General features: G+C 47.4%; 1 protein-coding gene across 3 annotated transcripts in view; it reads right to left on the reverse strand.

Moving 5' to 3' along the window:
- patl1 (PAT1 homolog 1, processing body mRNA decay factor) overlaps nt 1–20,579 on the reverse strand; it is a 31,436-nt gene extending 10,857 nt beyond the window's left edge. For all 3 annotated transcript variants that reach the window (XM_059642839.1, XM_059642837.1, XM_059642838.1), the window contains exons 1-9: nt 20,438–20,579; nt 20,200–20,283; nt 13,195–13,389; nt 12,234–12,341; nt 11,123–11,200; nt 7,128–7,303; nt 4,583–4,678; nt 2,737–2,917; nt 300–423 (exon numbers count right to left, since the gene is read on the reverse strand). In XM_059642839.1, the coding sequence (XP_059498822.1) occupies nt 300–423; nt 2,737–2,917; nt 4,583–4,678; nt 7,128–7,303; nt 11,123–11,200; nt 12,234–12,341; nt 13,195–13,389; nt 20,200–20,283; nt 20,438–20,470 (1,075 nt within the window). In that variant the 5' untranslated portion in view covers nt 20,471–20,579. The remainder of the gene's footprint in view (nt 1–299; nt 424–2,736; nt 2,918–4,582; nt 4,679–7,127; nt 7,304–11,122; nt 11,201–12,233; nt 12,342–13,194; nt 13,390–20,199; nt 20,284–20,437) is intronic.
- Between the last annotated feature and the right edge of the window lie 797 nt (nt 20,580–21,376).

Here is a 21,376-nt window from a genome sequence, read left to right on the forward strand (position 1 = left end):
TTAGACCAAACTTGGGGTTGCCTGTCACATCACCTCTGTGGCTGGTGACAGAACTATTTGCTGGCAAGCACTCTCGTCAGGTCTTGGTGGGGAGTTGAATGAAGCTGGGGGGGGGGGGGGGGGGGGGTGGTCTCCATTCAGGGTGCTTTCGGAGAGCCAGATGCCGCAGCTGGAGGGCGAGGGTGCCACAGGGCGCAGTTGAGAAAGACAGACGGCAGTACGTGCCCTGCGCCATCCCATTTCCCCTGGCTGGCCCGTGACCTGAGCTGGAACGTGGGTAAACCACGCAGTCAGATTACCTGGCCGGTAGATATGCTCCAGCTTGGCCACCTGCGGCGTGATCAGCTTCATGCGCTCCTTCTTGGGGCCCTCGTTATTCAGGTCCAGAGCAGCCTGCTTCTTCTCCAGCCTCTCAAAGTAGTTCTACAGCGGCAGAGAGCAAGAGGTTGAGCACAAGGCGCAGGATTCAAGTCACAGCTGGTGATAAAAACTAAACCTGGAATACATGTGTCTCAGTCACAGCAATCAGAAACCGATCGGTTAAAACAGAAGCAACAGCTGTAGGCCGTTCAGCCCTTCAAGCCTGCTTCACCATTCAATACAATCATGACTGACCCAAGGTCGAACTCCACATGCTTGTCTTGGGCCCCTATCCCTTGATAGCCTTGTCTAATAAAATATGTCGCTCAGATTTAAGTTTAACAACAGAATTAGCATTGGCTACTGTTCTGAAGGTGAGTTCCAAAGCTCCATTAGCCTTGGTGTGTCTAAGTGTTTTCTCTCTTCTAAATAACCTTGATCTAACTCCTATATCTACAATCTTCAACCAGCAGGAATAGCTTCTCTTTATTCACCCTGTCTTTCCTTGTTTCGACCCTGGAAACAGTTTCTTATCCACCCTGTGTTTCCCCCGTTTATATCCTGAAGGCCTTGCTGAGATCATCCCTTAACCTTCTAAATTCTAGAGAACTAAGGCCTCATCACTCCTCACAATTTAACCCCTTGAAGTCCAGCTAACATCCATGGCTGAGACATCCCTCCCGTGATTAACAAAATACTGCAGATGCTGGAAAGCTGAAAGACACACAGACGCACTCGCACACACGAAATGCTGGAGAAACTGTGCGTTCAGCAGCCTCAGTGCTGAGCTTCTCCAGCACTTCCTGCATGTTTCAGAAACTGTTACCGATGGCCTCAAAAAGCCACGTGATTCACTCACCCAGACCCAGAGTCAAGTGCTTGTAACTGCCCTCTGAAATGGCAGAGAAGTGACTCAGCCCAAGGGAGATTCAGGGATGGAGCGACAGCAACCAGCCATACAGCAGAGCAAGGTCCACCTCCCAAAACAGCCGATTTAATAAAATTCATTACTCACTAAATCAGCTGGAGTACTGCAGACAATTCTGAGCGCCACAGGGGAAAGATGCAGAGGCTACAGAAAAAGTTTGTCCTGATTTTTTTTTAAAAAATTAGATTAGATTCCCTACAGTGTGGAAACAGAGGGATGTTAGGCTCAGGGATAGAGAGAGAGATCAGGGCTGTACTCCTGGAGATGGCAAACAGGTGACTGACATCAGATTTTTCCAATTGGCTTAATACAGCAGAGATGGAAAAGGGGGTCAAAAACTTGCAACTGCAAAATCAAAATCATTGGGAGAAATCTTGTTTCACAGTTCACGGGAGGTCCACAGCTGATCCTCTTGTTCCACAAGGAATGTGGAACACGAGGATGAAGAAACGGGGCAGAGAGATGGTTAACACCGCTGCCTCACAGCACCAGGGACCCAGGTTCAATTCCACCCTCGGGCGACTGTCTGTGTGGAGTTTGCACATTCTCCCCGTGTCTGCGTGGGTTTCCTCCTGGTGCTCCAGTCTCCTCCCGCAGACCAAAGATGTGCGGTTAGGGTGGACTGGCCGTCCTAAATTGCCCATGGTGTTCGGGGAGGTGTAGATTACGTGGGTTATAGGGGGATGGGTCTGGGTGGGATGCTCTGTGGATTGGTGTGGACTTGTTGGGCCAAAGGGCCTGTTTCCACATTGTAGGGATTCTATGAAATGCTCTATTTTTCTACGAAAAAATTTCAAAGGTTAAGGGTGAAATGGGATATGGGATGAAGTAAAATTGCTCTTTGAAGCAGCCTACCTCTGCAAGCTTTCTGATCAAATCTAGATCATTAATATATACAACGAACCGAGCAGTGGGTCTCTGAACACACACTTCCTTATCACAAAAGCAACTTCAACCTGTTGATCTCTCGGAGATCACAGTTCAATTTGTCGTGAGCACAGTTCTGGCCTCAGTTACCAAGAATCGCAAAGAATGAGAACAGGATAGAAAGAGGCGATTTAGCCTAACCTGTCTTTTAGAATGATCTTCATCAGCCTCTTCCATCACTTCATCTCGCCCCCTCAACATATCACGATTATTACGTTCTGCCTCATATGCTCATTCAGATTTTGCTCAAACACACCTGCATTACTTACCTCAACCACTCTCGCTGCAGTCACAAGTTCCGCACTCTCGAGGTGAAGCTGTTTCTCCTCATTTCAGTGCTGGGTTTATTCATCATTATCTTATATATTTATGGACTGCAGTTGTGGCTCCCCCACAACTCCTTACTCCTCCTAACCATGAAGTTCCTTGAGAAGCTAATGTGGCACCGAGCTGGGATTCGAACCTGCTCACTGCGTGTCGGTGCATCCGAAAATGCCAACGGCAGCCCGAGGCCTCCGTACCTGATAGTAGTAATCGTCCAGGTAGGGGTCAGCGCTCTGTAGCTGCATCATTTGGATCTTGCTGACCCATTCCTTCTCCCGCTGGGTCATCAGGTTGCTATAGGGGTCTTTCTTCGTCTGCTCGTGGTAGCTGCCCCTGCTGTGCCTGTCTCCTCCAGAGCAGTTCTGACCTCGGTGTTGACTGAGAGAGGGAGAGGGGAGCAGAAAGGAAGAGAGAGGGATGCTGAGAAAAACAATAGGCTGTAAAGGAAGTGCGAGGCAGATAGAGACCAAAATCTCTTTGCGAGTGGTGGAATTGACATCTGGGATGACACTACAGCTGCGCTGTTCACCAAATCTACTTTACTTTCTGTTCTGTGGTCCCACGTTTCCTTGGTGTTTGGGACCAGGTACTGAAAATGACCACCCCACTGCTCCAGGCCAGAAGGTCTCACTATACCTGCCTTGCTTTCTCAAGGGGCAGCAAATCCTATAGAGGCAATCCAGCAATGCTCGCATTTGAACCGATCGGTAATAACGTTTCCGGGAGATCGATATATTGGATCACTTGCAGAGTGCAAGTCTCTGACCTAAACATTCCTTGCCTTTCTCTCTGTTGTCACTTCTGTTTCAGGCTGGGCATCCTGGATCCAGAATTCTTAAACTCATGGGGTCTAGTTTCCAATCCTCCCCCCAGTTGGAAAACAAGTTCTCATTATTTAATTTATAAAAATCCTTTTTCAATGCATCCGCCAAGGAAAACAGGCCTAATTTTGCATTAGGAAACAAAGCAGAAATTGCTGGAAAAGCTCAACAGGTCTGGCAGTACCTGTGAAGTGAAAAAACAGTTAATGTTTTGGGTCCGGTGACCCTCCCTCAGAACCGGACCCAAAACGTTAACTCTTTTTTTCCCTTCACAGATGTCGCCAGACCTGCTGAGTTTTTTCCAGCAATTTCTGTTTTGTTTCCTGATTTACAGCATCCGCAGTTCTTTTGTTTTCTAATATACCATTATCTCCACATGAACTGAAATGCTTCAGCCATTGTAGTCAATCCTCCTCACAGACTAGGCAAGCCCTTGAAATCCCACCCAGATTCAGGCGCTGAGAAATGCACGCTATCAGAGAAGGTGAAATCCCTCCCTAAGTGGTGGTGCTCCAGCAAATTTCTACCTCACCTTTGCCGAGGTCTGGAACTGGACACTTGGGGAAGAATTACAGAATTCCATGCAATGTGGAAACAGGCCTTTCGGCCAACCAGGTTGGTCCAAAGGTTACCTGGAGGAGCACAGCAGGCCAGGCAGCATCAGAGGAACAGGAAAGCTGACGTTTTCGGATGGGTCCCTTCTTTTTTCCTGTTCCTCTGTTGCTGCCTGGCCTGTTGTGTTCCTCCAGCCCCACAGTGCGTTATGCATGACAGTCCAAAGACTATCCCAATCAGACCCACCCCACTATCATATCCCAGTGTTTCCAGCTGTTAATCCACACAGCCTGCACATCCCTAGCGACTATGGGCAATTTATCACAGCCAACCCAGCTAACCTTTCAGAGATAGTAAGAACTGCCAATGCTGGAAGTCACAGATAATGCGAGGGGCTAGAGGAACATAGCAGGCCAGGCAGCATCAGAGGAGGAAAAAGGAAGGATCCCATCCCAAAACGTCAGCCTTTCCCGCTCCTCTGATGCTGCCTGGCCTACTGTGTTCCTCCAGGTAACCTCTGGGAGGAAACCGGAGTACCTGGAAGAAACCCACAGAAAGAATGTGCAAACCCTACGCTGAAATTGAACCCTGGGTCCCTAGCACCCTGAAGCAGCATCGCGCCCTGCTGAGCCACCATGCCGCCCTCATGCTGCCGGGAGTCACTTACTTCCTGGAGTTCTGCAGCTGGAGGCGTTGATTGAGGAGCCGCCGGTGCTGGGGGTGCAGGTGGGTGGTGTCTGCCCGGAACATGGACTGGGAAGACCTGGAAATGCCAGAAAGTCGAGGTAAAAGTCTTTCGCAAACACAGCCGAACAGCGTGCGCTGAGACAGGGCCTTTCACACAGCAAAACCGAGACATTTCACAAGCAGCAAAAACGTCAAACTGGGAGAGAACTTCTGTGAAGGTTCCCTCCACTTTATAATGTGCCAAACCCACTGAAGGAAACAGGTTTTAAATTTGGTCACTTATTTTTAGATTTTTTTAGATTCCCTACAGTGTGGAAACAGGCCCTTCGGCCCAGCAAGTCCACACCGCCTCTTGGAGCATCCCACCCAGACCCATCCCCCTATAACCCGCACACCCCTGAACACTACAGGCAATTTAGTATGGCCAATCCACCTAGCCTGCACATCTTCGGACTGTGGGAGGAAACCGGAGCACCCGGAGAAAACCCACGCAGGCACAGGGAGAATGTGCAAACTCCACACAGACAGTTACCCGAGACTGGAATTGAACCCGGGTCCCTGGCGCTGAGAGGCTGCAGGGCTAACCACTGCGCCACCGTGCCACCCCTTAGCTAACAAGGCAGGCAAGTCAGTACAGCAAGTTCCCATAAACAGTGAAATGAGGTTTTAACCCGTGAGATTGGTGGGGATCAAATATTAATGAGGATGCCTCCGCGACTCTCCTTCATTGCTTCCGAGAGAGGCTGTGGGATTTTTTTTAATTTGCAGGATACACACCTTGGAAGCTGCATGGATTTATGTCCACAGATTCACCTGGAATGCACCTTTCTCTCTTGTTCAGGGCACGGTGAATGTCACTCGTTGGGACAACATGTATTGCCCAAAATTAATTGCTATCAAGAAGTTTGTGGAGAGCTGTCTTCTTGAACAGCTGCAGGGGGCACGATGGTATCGTGGTGTTATTGGAGGACTAGTCATCCTGAGACCCAAATGTAATGCTCTGGGAATGAGAGTTAGAATCTCACCACTGCAAACTGGAATTCAATCCCGTCATCAATAGTTAGGGGAAATAAACCTTCTTGGTTCACTGATGTCCTTTAGGGAAGGAAACTGCAGAACATGGTGCTTTGAGAAACCATCCCGGAAACATGTATGAACTTCTTACCTAGCTACATTTATCTGTCTCACTTTTCTAGTCTACAAGCAGGTGGAACCTTCTCGTGATGGTTGCTTTGTAACAAGGTGCCATTATTTCTTCGTACATACTCCATCCTACCGTGGAGTCACTGCTCAAGGGCCTGTACACCACAGCCACAAGTGTTGCTTGCCTTTATTATTTGTGATCTCCACCCAAACTGCTACCACGTTCTGGTTCTTTGACCACAGTCCATCACTCCCAATTCTGCTCATCCCATCAGTAAGTAATGGAGCCGCCCATTTACGCTTTCCTCACCTTCTGTCCTCTGTCAGTGCTATATTCTCTTCAACACTCAGTTCTCAAACTGTCCTCTTTCAGCCAAGTGTCTGTGAAGGCTGTTCGAGGGTGCTGACATGTTCTGTTTGTTTGGACTGTTATATGCCTCCCGCCCCAGAAACAGTCTGTGTCGATATGCAGCAAGACCTGGATGGACCCGCGCTCATGCTGGGAAGCAGCAAGGTGTATTTGCACAACGCAAGCGTTGGGCCACACTCGCACCAAGAACAGAGGTGACCGTCTTCTCTGGAAGTTTTTGGGCTTTACAATTGCTGAATCTCCCACTGACACAGACGCATTAGGGCTCTAAGAAGTGACGACCTCGGGCTAAGCGCTAAAGGAGTTGAACGTGCAGTCTCGAGAGGGGAGACTGCTATTTATGGAGCCTTCACTGACAAAACAGAACATGATACCAAACCAAAGTGTTTGTCCAAAAATGTTGTGACTGAGGGGTGGGACAAAGGTGGGGCCTGGGGCATGGGGCAAAGGGCGAAGGGGGGGGGGGGGCAAACCAACAGTGAGGCAGGGTGGGGGGGCGAGGGCGAGACAGAGAAAAAGAGCATGCATGAGAGAGCGCGAGAGATGGCAGGGAATTCCCGAGTTGAAGGCTAAGGTAGCGCTCAAAGCTACAATTGCCGACAGTGCAGCAATTAACATGGAGAAATGAACAGGGGCCCACAACTGGAGAGGTGCAGAACAAAAGGGAAAAAAGAAAGAGGATGGTCTGAGCTGGCAATGAGAGGAAACAAGAGCTGAAGCGTTAAACCCAAGCTATGATCTGTACAGTTAGTGAGCACTGATGAGGGAGGTGGTGCGACAGGTGAAAGGAGACAGAGTTCATAAAGAGGAGGCAGCATCTTGAAATGAGGTGATGCACAGTAAGTAACGGGAAGCTGGGTGGCAGAGGGTTCATACTGGATATAGTGACTACCAGACTGTCTTTAAATATTCCTCCACAACTGGGCACCAAACAAATGGGGTGCAAACCAACGTCCTCAGGTGACAGTCACTGAAAGAGCCCACCTCCACCCCCCCAAAAGGCCCACGGTACCTGATGTTTTGCAGGTGTCCAGTTGCTGCCGGGCTGAAGTATGGCTGGAAACCAGTGATGGGCGGCATCATCTGTCCCATCCTGCTTTGCAGCAGGCTGGTGTTCATTGCCGTCAGCGGGTTCCCCACTAACCCTGGGACTCGGGCAAAGTGGCTGGGTGACATCCTCCCCGTCTGCTGTTGTGGGGGCAAACAAGGCACAAAGTCAAACACAACAGGCACCGAGGGTCAGGTCTGCACCAGCAAGGGGAGCAAGAAGACACATCCGCCGGCGGGGGGGGGGGGGGGGGGGGGGTGCGCGCGGAGGGACAAGATCACAGGCACAAGATTTCATTTCGGCACAAGCACCAACCCACTTTCAATGCTCCCATTTCCCTCTGTCATGCTCAAGAGTTGTGTCAGTTTGAGGGTGATCAGGGTCAACGAGGTCTAAGACACATACACTTACGACTGTCAACTGCATCAAAGTTAAGGAAGGCAGCGTACTAGTTTTACAAACCCACTAAAATCACCCTCACTTCACCACTGGTCCCAAGGTGAGAAGAAATCCTCAACCCTGTCCCAATCAAGCACTCCCCGTGCAGGTATAGCATAGGGTTAGATATGAAATGAAGTTCCATCTACACTGACCTCAATAAACACCTCTGAGACAGGGTTAGACACCAACAAAAGCACTCTTGAATCTGTTAAACTGAAAGTAAAGCTCGATCTGCACCATTCCCATCAAACACTCCCAGGATAGGGACAGCAGATGGTCAGATAGAGTAAAGACCCCTTTATACGGTTTCTGTCACAGCACGTGGACGACAGACTAATTCCAGTACCTTTAGAAATGTGACAGCAGGTTAAGTATTGGGTGCATTGAATTGTCCAGCTGGCATGTGCTTGAATACAGCCATGGTAGAACTCCAAGGCCAGACAAGCAAGGTGTTCTCGCAGCATCCAAAAACAGAAGCCACAAATGAGCAAGCTCAGATTTTAATATCGTTGATGAATTAAACATTTTAGTCAAAACGTCTTTGCCTTGAACTCACCAGAACTCTCAACAAACAAGACAGGAAGGCAAAACTCATACTGTAGAAGAGTAGAGTAGAGTGTGAACAGGTTGGCAAATAGACTGATTGGTGGAATGGTTCCCATGGAGGATGCACCAGCTAATGATGGCAGTTAACTAACTGTCAAGGTTTGTTTAAATTTTGAACAAGGCAAAAGAAGTTTGGAGAAACGTTTTTTTTTAAAAAAAACTTAGTTTGGTTTTGCTAGCAACCATCAGTTCTGAGGAACAGTCATCAGATCCGAACTGTTAACTCTGATTTCCCTTCAGAGAGGCAGCCAGACCTGAGCTTTTCCAGCAGATTCCATTTTTGTTTCTAATTTGCAGCATCTGCAATTCTTTCAGTTTTTATTTCAGTCAGACAATTATAGACATGCACAGCATGGAAAGAGACCCTTCGGTCCAACACGTCCATGCCGACCAGATATCCTAATAAATCTTGTCCCATTTGCCAGCATTTAGCCCATGTCCCTCTCAGCCCTCCCTATTCAGACATCTTTTAAATATTGTATTATTGTACCAGTCTCCATCACTTCCCCAGCAGCTCGTTCCATACACAGACCACCCTCTGTGTGAAAAAGCTGCCCCTTAGATCCCTTTTAAATCTGGTCCCTCTCACCTTAAACCTATGCCCTGTTGTTTTGGATTCCCCCACCCCAATGAAGACTTTGTCTATTTGACCTATCCATGACCATCATGATTTTATAAAGCTCTATAAGGTCAGCCCTCGGTCTCTGACACTCCATGGAAAATAGCTCCAGTCTATTCAGCCTCTCCCTATAGTTCAAACCCTCAACCCTTGCAACATCCTTGTAAATTTTTTCGAAATCTTTCAAGTTTCACAACATCCTTCTTATAGCAGGAGACCAAAATCGCACGCAGAGTTCCAACAGTGGATGAACCAATGTCCTGTACAGCTGCAACATGACCTCTCAACTCCTATTACTCAGTGCACTGGCCGATAAAGGCAAGCAGACCAAACGTCTTCTGCACTAGCCTATCTGCGACTCCACTTTCCAGAAGCTACAAACCTGCACTCCACGATCTCTTCCTTTGACAACACTTCCCAGGAACTTCCCATTAAGTGTATATGCCCCGCACTGATTTGCCTTTCCAAAATGCAGCACCTCACATTTATCTAAATTGATACTTCATCTGCCACTCCTCGGCCCATTGGCCCGTGTGATCCAGGTCCCGTTGTACTCTTCACTGTCCACTACATCGCCAATTTTGGTGCCAATCGTATCTCCTATCTTTTAAATGGAACAAGAACAGGCTACTTTGCCCTTTGAGACAGTGCCGCTATTTATGAGACTAATCTGATCTTAACCCCAGCTCTGCATTCCCGCACGTTCCCCAATCAACTTTCATTCCGTTGGTCATTAAAAAAAAAATCTGTGCCTGAAAAATATTTATACATTCTGCATCCACTGCCTTTCAGGGAAGCTTCATAAAATTCTCTCCAACTGCAAATGGTCCTATCGGATTAGGCAATAGCAAACATGAGACCTCTGTTCAAGAAAGGATGGGGATCCAAAGAAGGAAATTATACATTGTCATTGATTCTAGTGTTTTCAGAACAAGCCAAACTCTTACTAATTTTTTTATGCATCCTTAAAGTCAAGCAGCTTGACCAACTGAATTGCATCCAGAACACACAACTTTAAAATAAGGAAAGGTTGGGCTGAGGCTGAATTTTCTGAATACATTTTGAGAGACGTTTCATCAGGTCCATAACACTGTGTACAGGCTAGGCCTGCATCCATTGCAATTTAGAAGACTGAGCATTAATCTTCTTCAGATATACAAGATTCTGAGGGAACTATACAGAATAGCCATTTCCCCTTGTGGGGGTGACAAGAACTGGGGGAGCAGGGGGGGCACAGTTTTAAAAAAAACAGGGGTCTCACTGAAGATAGAAATGGCAAAAAATACTTGTTCATCTCAAATGGTAATGACTTTTGAGAACTTCAGAAAGTAGCGGAGGTAGGGACATTAATATTAATGAGGCGCAGGTACATAGAGTCTTAATGCTCAGTCAGATGGTACCTTCAACAGCAGTCACTCTCTGTTTCATGTACATATCCAGAAATTATGATGGTCATCTCTTGGGACGTCGGCTGTCAGGTATGATTTGGATAATTGGACTGTTAGGTTGCTGCTTGACTTGCCTGCAAGCCAGCCTTCCCAATTTTGGGACATTCCTCAAAGTCCTTGCAGGCTAGCTTCCAGTGCAGGGGTTGATATGGAGTGGCTTGTCCAGTTTCAGACCTTTTTTTTTGCTCCCTTTGGGAGTGGTTTGATTCAACTCAGTGGCCAAATAGACGAGTTCAGAAAGCAACTGAGAATCAACCGCATTTGTTTGGCTATGGAGACACGTGTGGGCCAGACCGGATAAGATCTCCTTTGATAAAATACGTCAGTGAACCAAGATGGGTTTTGTGGACAACGCGCTTCACAATCACTATTAAATTCACTTTTGGTTCAAATGCATCAATGGTGGGATTTGAACCCAGATCCCAGAACATTCACCAGGGTCTCTGGACATCATCATCACTGGCTTCCACAAGGAAATAACAGCAACCAGAAAAAGGTTGCTGAGATCCATGAGCTCCACCAGGACTAATCCAACGACTGCGCGGCGCTCCCTCAGCACCAACCCTCCGACAGCGCGGCGCTCCCTCAGCGCCGACCCTCCAAAGACACTATAGTCCCTTTGGTCTGATTTTGGGATTGTTAATTAACAATATGGTTGGGGTGGGGGGGTGTAACTGTTGACTGAGAGCAGAAGAACACTAAGTGTTGACACCTCCATGTATCATAAGCTCTGCATCATTGAGAGATGGGAGACATGAACTAAGCAGAAACAGTGTCTTTGGACCCAAGGGAGGTCATTAACTATGGTATCCCTGTAAGGTTCATTGTTTCCCAGCCAACCTTACCTGGGCCGTTCCAAGCAGAAGTGGATTCAGCACTTGCGTGACGCTGCCCTGGAAATGGTGGCGACGTAGTGACGAATTCTGTAAGACAGGGAGAAAGCAATGGTAAGGTCCACAGATATCCCAAGATGATGTTCATCCAGTCACTGCCCTTGAACGACTCCAACAACACACCCAATGTTCTCCTACTGTCAGACAAAGTGTTTCCAATTGCTCTTGAACTACACTCTCCTCTTACCGCTCTTTCCCACTGTCTGCAACAATCCTCAATCATGGTGTCCCCTTTGCTATCTAATCTGAGTGCTATCGTTCCATGATACAGTCTCATATCACGGCAACAGATCCTTTGGTCCAACTCGTCCATGCTGACCATAATCCACACTGAACTCATCCTACCTGCCTGTGCTTGGCCCATATGCCTCGAAACATTTCCTATTCCTTGCCTAAATATCTTTCAAATGTTGTTGGGTCCCTGCATTCAACACTTCCTATGGAAGTTTGTTCCACGCACAAACTAGAATGTGTTAAAAAAAAATTACCCTTCATGTCTTTTTTTAAATCTTCTCACCTGACAAATACGCCCCTAGTCTTGAAATCCCCCGCCTAAGGGAAAAGATACCTCCATTCACCTTATCTATGGTCATCATGATTTTATAAACCTGTATGAGGTCAACTCTCAACCTCCTACACTCCAGTAAATCTTTCTCTCTCTCTCTCCCGCACCCCCGCCCCCACCACCACCCACAAAGCCCCTTCTCTTCCTCCCCACAGAGTCACCTGTGTCATATTATGTACAGACTCACCCTCTTTCCCTGCCTTAACCCAACAGTCTTTCCTACCACACATTTCAGCCCTTCTGTCCCAGCTCCCCTTGCACATTTACCTCCTATCTCCTTCCACGTTTAAATACATTCTCACCACCGCGAGTCAACTTCTCTCAGTCTCCCTCACACGTACTCCCTAATCCTGTTACTCCCCCTGTACGTTTTGTCCTCACCCACCCACCACTATGTATCCTCCTGGTCTCAGGTGTATTGCCCTCCCTTACACACAACCAACTCTCTTCGACAACCCCCACCCGACCGCACCGCAGCCCGCTTGGCAGACTCCTCACCGCAACGTTCAGCAGCTGAGTTGGTGACATCCGCTCATTGAAGGGGGCCGAAAATCGCTGGTGAATCGGAGCTCGCACGCGGACAGGGGTGGGGCACAGGATGGATGGCTGAAAGACCAGACAAAAAACAATTACGGCCTAACCCCAAGGGGCACAAGGAGACGAATCACAGCCCCAACTGAGAGAAAGGAAAGAGAGCAGTTGTAGTAGCGATATGAATTTACAGAGATAGGAAGGTTGTGTAGGCTGGAGGAAGTAACGGAAAGACAGAGGGATGTAGTGTCTGGAGGAGGTTACAGAGATTGGGAGGGGTGTAGGGGCCGGAGGAGGTTACAGAGATGGCAAGAATTGTAGAGGTTGAACAAAGTTAGAGATTTCTTTCATTTATTCATTTTTGTTGGATGTGGATGTCACAAGGGGGACAGCATTTATTGCCCGTTCTTAGTTGCCCCTAAGAAGTTGGTGGGCCTGCCTTTTTGAACGGCTGCAGTCCACCTGCTGTCATTAAGGAGGGAATTCCAGGATTTGGACCCAGCAACAGTGAAGAATGGTGATATACTGCCAAGTCAGGATGGTTAGTGGCTTGGAGGGGAACTTGCAGGGGGTGACGCTCCAGTGTATCTGCTGCCCTCGGCCCTTCTAGATGGAAATGGCAGTGGGGAAATGGGGAGAATTCTGTGGCTGGAGGAAGTTAGAGATAGGGAAAGCTGTGGAGGGCAGAGGAGATGACAGTGATAAGAAGGGTGGTAGGGTTTGAACTGAGTTTAAGATAGGTGGGGGAAAAAAAAGAAAAAGAAAATCAGGGCATTTGTAAACCAGGAGTCTATGCTGATCCAGGGGCACAGGTTACGGTGGATGGGCAGGATTTTGCGGGATAGAAGGAAGAGACAGCGGGGAATGCCAAAACAGAGTCAAGGGTGAGATCCTGCTGTCAATGAGCTGCAAAGCTATGCAGACTTACCTGCTGGGTGGCGGTGTGGCCCACGTGCTTGGGGGGTGTTCCGATGGGGGCCGTTCGCACAGGAGGGCTCCCGATCACGGGGGATGAGGACCTGGGCGGGGGCGCTCGGTCCGACAAGTCCCGCTCTTCGTTACGTCCAAAGGCTGGTTTCTTGGGCAGAATGGAATCTTTGGAGCCAGACAGAGCCCGGCTGTCCTACAGGAGGAAGGAAGGGATTGTGATACAGCTCAGCCAGCCAGCATTACACTCGCGCACCATTCAGCCCTTTGAGCCTGCTACGCAGAAACAGAAGGAAGCCATTCAGTCCCTTCCCAACCTTCTGTAAACTTGTCCACGGGACATGAACATCTCTGACAAGACCTGCATTTGTTGCCCCTTCTTGGCTGCCATTGAACTCAGCCAATCCAGAGGGCAGTTCAGAGTTAAGCATATTGCTGTGAATCGAGAATCACATGGAAGTCACAGCAGGTAAAGAGGCAAGATTTTCTCCTTTGAAGAACACGAGCAGGCTGTTACAAACAATGATGGTGGTCATATGGTCACCATCACATCAGATTTTAATTCTAGATTTTTCTGACATTGAAGTTTCACTACCCACCACAGCAGGATTCAAACCCAGAACATCAGTCGAGATGTTAGGAAGCAGTTCTGCCACACAAGGGGTGGTAGAGGTTTGGAACTCTCTTCCACGAGTAGATGTCTGATCAGTTGTTAATTGTAAATCTGAAACTTCTGTGGAGGAAAAATGTAAAGGGATTTGGGCCAAAGGCAAATATATGAAGCTAAGCCCTGGATCCGCTAAAAACTCACTGGATGGCAGAAGCAGCTTAAGGGGCTGAATGGCCCACTCTTGTTCCAGCATTGTAACAGCAAATGGCCCATTGAACCCATTCTCGTGCTTGTTTCAGAGGAACAGAAAGAGGCCTATTCAGTCTCTTCTCCAGTCTGTTACACAGAAACAGGAAGAGGCCCATTGAACCCCCATCTCAAGCTGGCAGCACAGGAACAGGAAAAGGCCCATTCTGCATCTCATCAAGATACAAAGCCACACCTCAAGCCTGCTTCACCATTCAATAATAACAATGTCCAACCACTGGCTAAACTGTAATTTCATACCATTCTTCAATTTCCTGGGACACTGAAATATCATGCATATCAGGGCAAGCATTACAACAAACATATACCCACAGACCTCTGGGGCCAGACCATCCAAAAATTCACAAGCCTTCGAGAGAAAAGCTTCCTTCACCTGTCGGCCCTAAATCATCAGCATCTCATCCTGAAACTGCATCAGTGTATTGCAGACAATATATAGCTTGGAACTACTGTGAACAGGATAACATGCATTGTCAAAAAAAAAACCATCCAGTTGGCGGAATGGGACTGAAGGTCGCAGATAAAGTTCAATATGGTGTACAAATTGATTTTGGGAGCAAGGATGTGGAGAAGCAAAGTTTAAAAAAAAAATAATGTTCAAAGGGACAGAGATCTCACGGTACAGGTTCTAAGCTCCTTGAAAGCCAAGTCGCAGATAGTCAGGATAGTGAAAGAGGAATTTGGTATGCGTGTCTTTATTGGTCAGTGCATTGAGTATAGGAATTGGGAGGTCACCTGGTGGCTGTACAGGAATTGGTTAGGGCCGCTTTTCGAACACTGTATTCAATTCTGATTTCTCTGCTACCAGAAAGTTATGGAACTTGAAAGCGCTCAGAAAACTTTTTATTGGGTTGGAGGGTTTCAGCGAAAGGGAGAGGCTGAATAAGCTGGAGGTATTTTCCTGGAGCATTGGAGGCTGAAGGATGACCACCTACAGGTGTATACAATCATGAGGGGCACGTGGTGAGCAATCAAGGTCTTTTCTTGAGGTAGGGGAGTCCAATACTAGAGGGGCATAGGTTTCAGATGAGACGGGAAAGATTTAAAAGGGACATGAGGGGCAACATTTTCACACAGAGGGTGGTGCATGTATGGAATGAGCTGCCAGAGGAAGTGAAGATAGGTACAATTATAACATGTGAAAAGCACTGGATGGGTACATGAATAGGAAGGGTTGAGAGGGATATTGGAAAAATGCTGACAAATGGGACTAAATTAATTTAGGATATCTGGTTGGCATGGATGATGTAGACTGAAGGACCTGCTTCCATGTTATGGCTAACTCACCTGCACGCTGATTTTGATTAATAAAGACATGGACAAGCTGGGAGTCAATCTTTCTCTCCACTTTGCTGCTTCCTATTTCTCCTCTTCACCACCTGTACAATGTCTGTACTACTCGAATTGAGGCCTCCCAGCTTTCAACCATACCTCCACTGCTGACTGGCATCAAATGACCAGTGCCTAAAGTAGCAACCTTTCTTCCCTCCACACTTAAAATGCACTTCCTAACACATCTCGTCAAACTTTCTGAAGTTACTTGATTTCTTTCCCCATAACGTAGTGCCAAAACATTTCAACATTGATGTTGAGGTATCATTCTCAGTGTCTTAGGATTAGTGACCGTGGTCAGCATGCAATACAGAAACACACCAATTCCTCCTACTGCTCTCCTCACTCCACTTGTGTCCTGCCCCATCACTTCACCCATTGTCGCTCGCTGCCTCAGCAAAGTCCTTTGAATTATCCAGGTTAACCTGGGGCAATAGCGCCAGTAACCAGGTGTGATGCTGGTAACTGGCTGCGACATTGCCTTCTATTACATCTCAAACTCGGACACAGCATGTGAGCATCTGCAGGAAGTGGTCCCCCCGCCCCACCAAACGACCTTGCAGCAACAAAAATAGTACCTCTGGTCTCCTTGTTACAAGAGGGATATTATTAAGCTGGAGGAGGTTCAGAAGAGATTTACCAGCTTGCTGCAGGGAATGGAGCATCTGAGGTTGGATAGGCTGGGATGATTTTCACTGCAGTGTAGGAAGTTGAGGTGTGACCCCGTAGAGGTTTATAAAATCACGAGTACCACCAATAAGTGAATGGCAAACGTCTTTTGCCTAGGGTAGGGGATTTCAAGGCTGGGGACACATTTTTAAGGTAAGAATAAGATTTTAAAAAGACAAGGGGCAATTTTTAAAAGAATAGAGTGGCTCGTGTGTGGAACGAAATTCCAAAGGAAGTCAGGGATGCAGGTACAATTACAATGCTTAAAAGGCACTGAGATAAGTTCATGAATAAGAAACGTTTGGATGTTGGCCAGTACGGGCAGGCAGGACTAGTTTCAGAGATAATGGGAACTGCAGATACCAGCTTCAAAATCTCCCCTTCCCCCACTGCATCCCAAACCCAGCCCAGTTCACCCCCTCCCCCCACTGCATCCCAAAACCAGCCCAGCCTGTCTCTGCCTCCCTAACCTGTTCTTCCCCTCACCCATCCCCTTCCTCCCACCCCAGGCTGCACGTCCATTTCGTACCTACTAACCTCATTCCTTCTCCTTGGCCTGTCCGTCTTCCCTGGACTGACCTATCTCCTCGCTACCTCCCCACCTATACTCTCCCCTCCACCTATCTTCTTTTCTCTCCATCTGCGGTCTGCCCCCCACCCCCCAGTCCCTATTTATTCCAGAACCCTCACCCTATCCCCCTCTCTGATGAAGGTTCTAAGCCCGAGACGTCAGCTTTTGTGCTCCTGAAATGCTGCTTGGCCTGCTGTGTTCATCCAGCTTCACACTATTATCCAGGACTAGTTTAATTTGGGATTATGGTCGGTACGCACTGGTTGGTCACAAGTGTCTGCTTCTGTGCTGTATGACTCGAGACTGCTGACTCAGCTTTCTGGGTGCGGGGACAGAATCCTTCGAAGTACATTCACATTTTATGGGGAGATTCTTCTGGAGCGTACTAATAACTATAAGAGGGAGGGGGATGACCTAGAGGTCTGACAATGAGACTCTGCAGAGTCTCAATGATTGTTTAAACATTTACTGGTTGTACAGGGTTGGGAAGAGGGCCCCTGGGCTGGTGTGAAGGGTCTTTGGTTGTTCCAATATTGAGAAAGGGGTTCCTTTAATTGTCTCAGTATTAAAATAAACAATCCCTTTTTCAGTTCCAAGGAAGTGTCACTGGATCCAAAAACGCTAGCCCTCTCCACAGATGCTGCCCAACTGCTGAGCTTTACCAGCATGTTCTGTTGTTTCAAGTCATCCTTGACCAGCTCAATATATGCAGCATGGTTGAAGACATTGCACAGCCCAGACGCCAGCTGTTCGCTTTCAACAGGTCTGTACTTGTCTCTGCATTCCACACAAGGCTCCAACCGCCCTCACATCAGCAACAGATCTTTTTAGTCCTTTTCTCACTGCGCTTATCCTTAAATACTGTAACACTGCTCACACCAAGTTCAGTCTGTGATTGCAAGTTTCAGATTCTCATTGCTCTCTGGGGACAGTAGTTTTTCCTACATCAAAACCAGTATTTATTGACTGTACCTAGATGCTCTTGACAATGCATTGGTTAGCTACCTTCTTGAACCACTGCACTCTAACGGTATTATCACTGGACTGGTCATTCTGAGACCCAGATAATGTTCTGGTGACCTGGTTCGAATTCTGCCACGGCATATGGCGAAATATGAATTCAATAAATTGCTGAAATTAAGAGTCTGATGATGACCATGAATCCAGTGACAATTGTTGGGAAAACCCATCTGGTTCACTAATGTCCCTTAGGGAAGGAAACTGCCATTCTTACCTGGTCTGGCCTACATGTGACTCCAGACCCACAGCAATGTGGCTGACTCTTAACTGCCTTCTGGGCAATTAGGGGTGGACAATAAATGCTGCCCTAGCCAGCAATACAGTCATCCTGTGAATGAATGAATAAAAAGAAGTCCAAGCGTTTTTAGGGATGGAATTCCACTGTTTTGACCCAATGACACTGAAGGGACAGCAGTGTGTTTCAAGTCAGGATGATGAGGAGCTTAAAGGGGAACTTGAGGATGGGGTGCTCATAGCTATCTACCTGTCCCATTCATTTGGAAGGTACAGTCAAAGGAGGTATGGTGAATTTCTGCAGTGCATCTTAGAAATAGCACACACTTATGCCATGGATCAGTTGGACTGAAGAGGTCTGTTTCTATGCTGTACATCCCTATGACTCTAAGTTTTACAGCATCCATTGGATAGCAGGGACAGCAGAATTGAGCACAGTATCGTAAAAACGGCTTGAACGATGTCCTGACATCTCAACTCCTGTGCTCAATGCACTGACCAATGAAGGCAACCATTCCAGACACCCTCTTTGCTATCCTGTCCTCCTGCGACACCACTTTTATGCACATGTATGCACCTGCTTCTCCCGGTCTCTGTTCACCAACACTCTCCAGGGCCCTCCTGTTAACTGTACAAGTCCTGCCCTGGTTTGTATTTTCAAAATGCAAAGCCTCACATTTATTAAAATTAAATTCCATCTGTTGTACTCTGAGGTCACTGTCCAGTACCCCAATTTTGGTGTTATCTGCAAACTTACTAACCAGTCCTCTTGTATTCAGATCCAAATCATTCAAAAGCAGTGGACCCAGCACCGATGCTTGTGGCTCACCGCTGGTCGGTCACAGGCCCCCCAGTCTGAAAAGCAACCCTCCACCACCACTCTGTCTCCTAGCTTCAAGCCCAATTGGCCAGCTCCCACTGGATTCCATGTGGCCCAACCTTGCTAACCACTTGACAATGCCTAACTTTACTGAACACCTTGCTAAAGTCCATTTAGACAATGTCTACCATTGTGCCTTCATCAATCTTCGTCACCTTTTCAAACTCAATCGAATTAGAGAGACATGACTTCCCACACACAAAGCTATGTTGACGATCCCTAATCAGCTCTTGCCTTTCCAAATGTATGTAAATCCTATCTTTCAGAATCCCCTCCAACAACCTGCCCACCACTAATGTCAGGTTCACCTGCTTGGTTCAACTTGGTGAGGGGAGTGGTAAGCTCTGGAGCGCAGGTCTCCAGTACTATTGCTGGAATGCTGTTAGGGCCCATAGCCTCTTCAGTATGTCTGACCATTTCTTGAAATTATGCGGAGTGAACTGAATTGACTGATGATTGGCATCTACACTAGGAAAGGGCTGCAAGGGCCTTATCCTGCCACAAGTGGGGATGTACGATCAGACCACCTCAACAATAAGCTGAGGGCTGAGTTTCAGGGCTTCACTAACATGCTGAGGGTGAGAGATCAGTCTAAATCAGCTGCAGACTAGAGACTGAGTGTGAGGACCACAGTAACACATCTGGGGATGAGGGATAAACCATAATCTAGTTGTAAGCTGGTGCTGAGTGTGCACAGACAGATAAAGCACCTTGATTTCTTCCCAGGTTGACCAACAATATTGCTAAGAAAATGAACTATCATCACAGGGTCAGAGCCCGGACAACACCTGCCCTATTAGTCACATACTGGATGACTTCAGCTAAATATTGCCCTTTCAAATTTGCTTTACACTTACTCCAATGCTCCTCAACCCTTCTTAAAAAGAGGTCAGAACAGAGCACAATTCTACCAACCTCTATACGTATAGTTCTTTTCAATTTCATTCTTCCAGCAAAGCATCCTAATGCTTAACTAACTTTACCAATTCTAAATAACAATTTTATTCACCATCCTTGCCACTTTTAGCATGTAATCTATCTGCAGCAGGTCTGATTTATTGTACTCCCTGCCCTCCTGATAAAAAGTCGAAAACGTGTGCTTTCTTTGCTGATGTTGCTACCCGTTCTGACATTTTCAATGGTCTGTGCATTTATACGCCCTGTTCCTGCTCCCCTTTTTGAACTGCACCTCCTATTTTATAGGGATGAGTCAACGAGACACACACACCATGCATTACCACCAACATCACAACACCACCACCCCCCCCAACCCAATTTTAAATAAGCAGAAGGACTGTTCTCCAAAGGAATGCACATCCTCAGGCAGTAGCTGCAGGAAATTAATTTTGATGCTGTTAACAAAGAAAGCAGCAAAGTTCAGTTAGCAGAAATCGAGGTGAAATAAACAAGCAAATCTACTTACCTCTAAGTGGGAAAGAAAAGGATTTCCGATTCCACCGAACACCATGGGCCCTTCCCACATGCTCGAGTTCAGTCGAGGGGGTGCCTGTGAGCAAGTTGCAGGGGTCAGTGAGAGACTTTTAAACAGGTAGGGATCATACAGCAGCAGTGTCTCTCTAAAATCCAGCCTGACTGAAACTGGACAAGGAGGGACAGAGAGCTGGTGCTGTGTGACACCGCAAACACGAGGCTAGACCCACCTGCAGCGGAGGGTGGGACGGCACTGCCCTCATGATGGCCGGGTCCTCCAGGTCGCTGTCGATGACCAGCTTGCTGATGCTCTCCGCCAAGTTGTTCTCCTTTAAAAGGTCGTCTGGATCTCCTGTCGGATCGCCCAGGCCATCGTGCTGCTCCTCCCAGTCCTCTGCAAAAGCCAAACTCAAGAGCATCAGATGGAGCTTAGGCTTTCGTTCTGAGCTAACTTCCTCATTCAGGAGCAATCCAACCGTAAATACAAGTCTCCCAAATCATAATCGGCCCACTGCCTAAAGACAGTCACCCATAACACACAGCCAATGTACTGATACTCAAAGACCTCCTCAAATCTGAGTTCTCAAGTATCTTTTGTAGACTGTAGCTTTTTCATAAAATCGCCAATAGTGTATTCCAAAACAATTCAAACAAGGCATTACAGAAAATACAACAATGCTCAACATTATCTCCATTGAGCATATTGCAGTAAGTGCTTCAACATACTTGCACTGCATTTAATAACTAGAGTACTTCTCAAAGGGGTTGATGGGTTCCTGGACTAAGGGGCTGCTGTGGGTCAAAAACTCACAAGCTTCCAGCAGTTAAATCAGTGCTTTCCACCAAACTGATGACCCTCCACCAGCAGTAGTTTCTATTTGACTTGGTATGCATCCCCAGGAACAGCACTTACAGCACAGAGCCCAGACACACTGCTACTGTTGTGTTGTCACAGTGTGAGCGGCAGCTAGACCCCAGTCACAGTAAGGGCAGTCAGAGGTAGAGGGAGTCAAGAATAGAATATCTGAAAATGAACAATGAGTGGGCATCTGAACAAATCGCAAAGGCCTTGACTTACCCACTGCCCCAGGCCCAAACGTGTCCTCGTTGAACTGGTCGATATCATGATCTTCCTCTCTGAGAGCTTCTTCATCTTCCTCGATTGGGCT

Source organism: Stegostoma tigrinum, chromosome 46, assembly GCF_030684315.1.
Source record: "Stegostoma tigrinum isolate sSteTig4 chromosome 46, sSteTig4.hap1, whole genome shotgun sequence".
Lineage (NCBI taxonomy): Eukaryota > Metazoa > Chordata > Chondrichthyes > Orectolobiformes > Stegostomatidae > Stegostoma > Stegostoma tigrinum.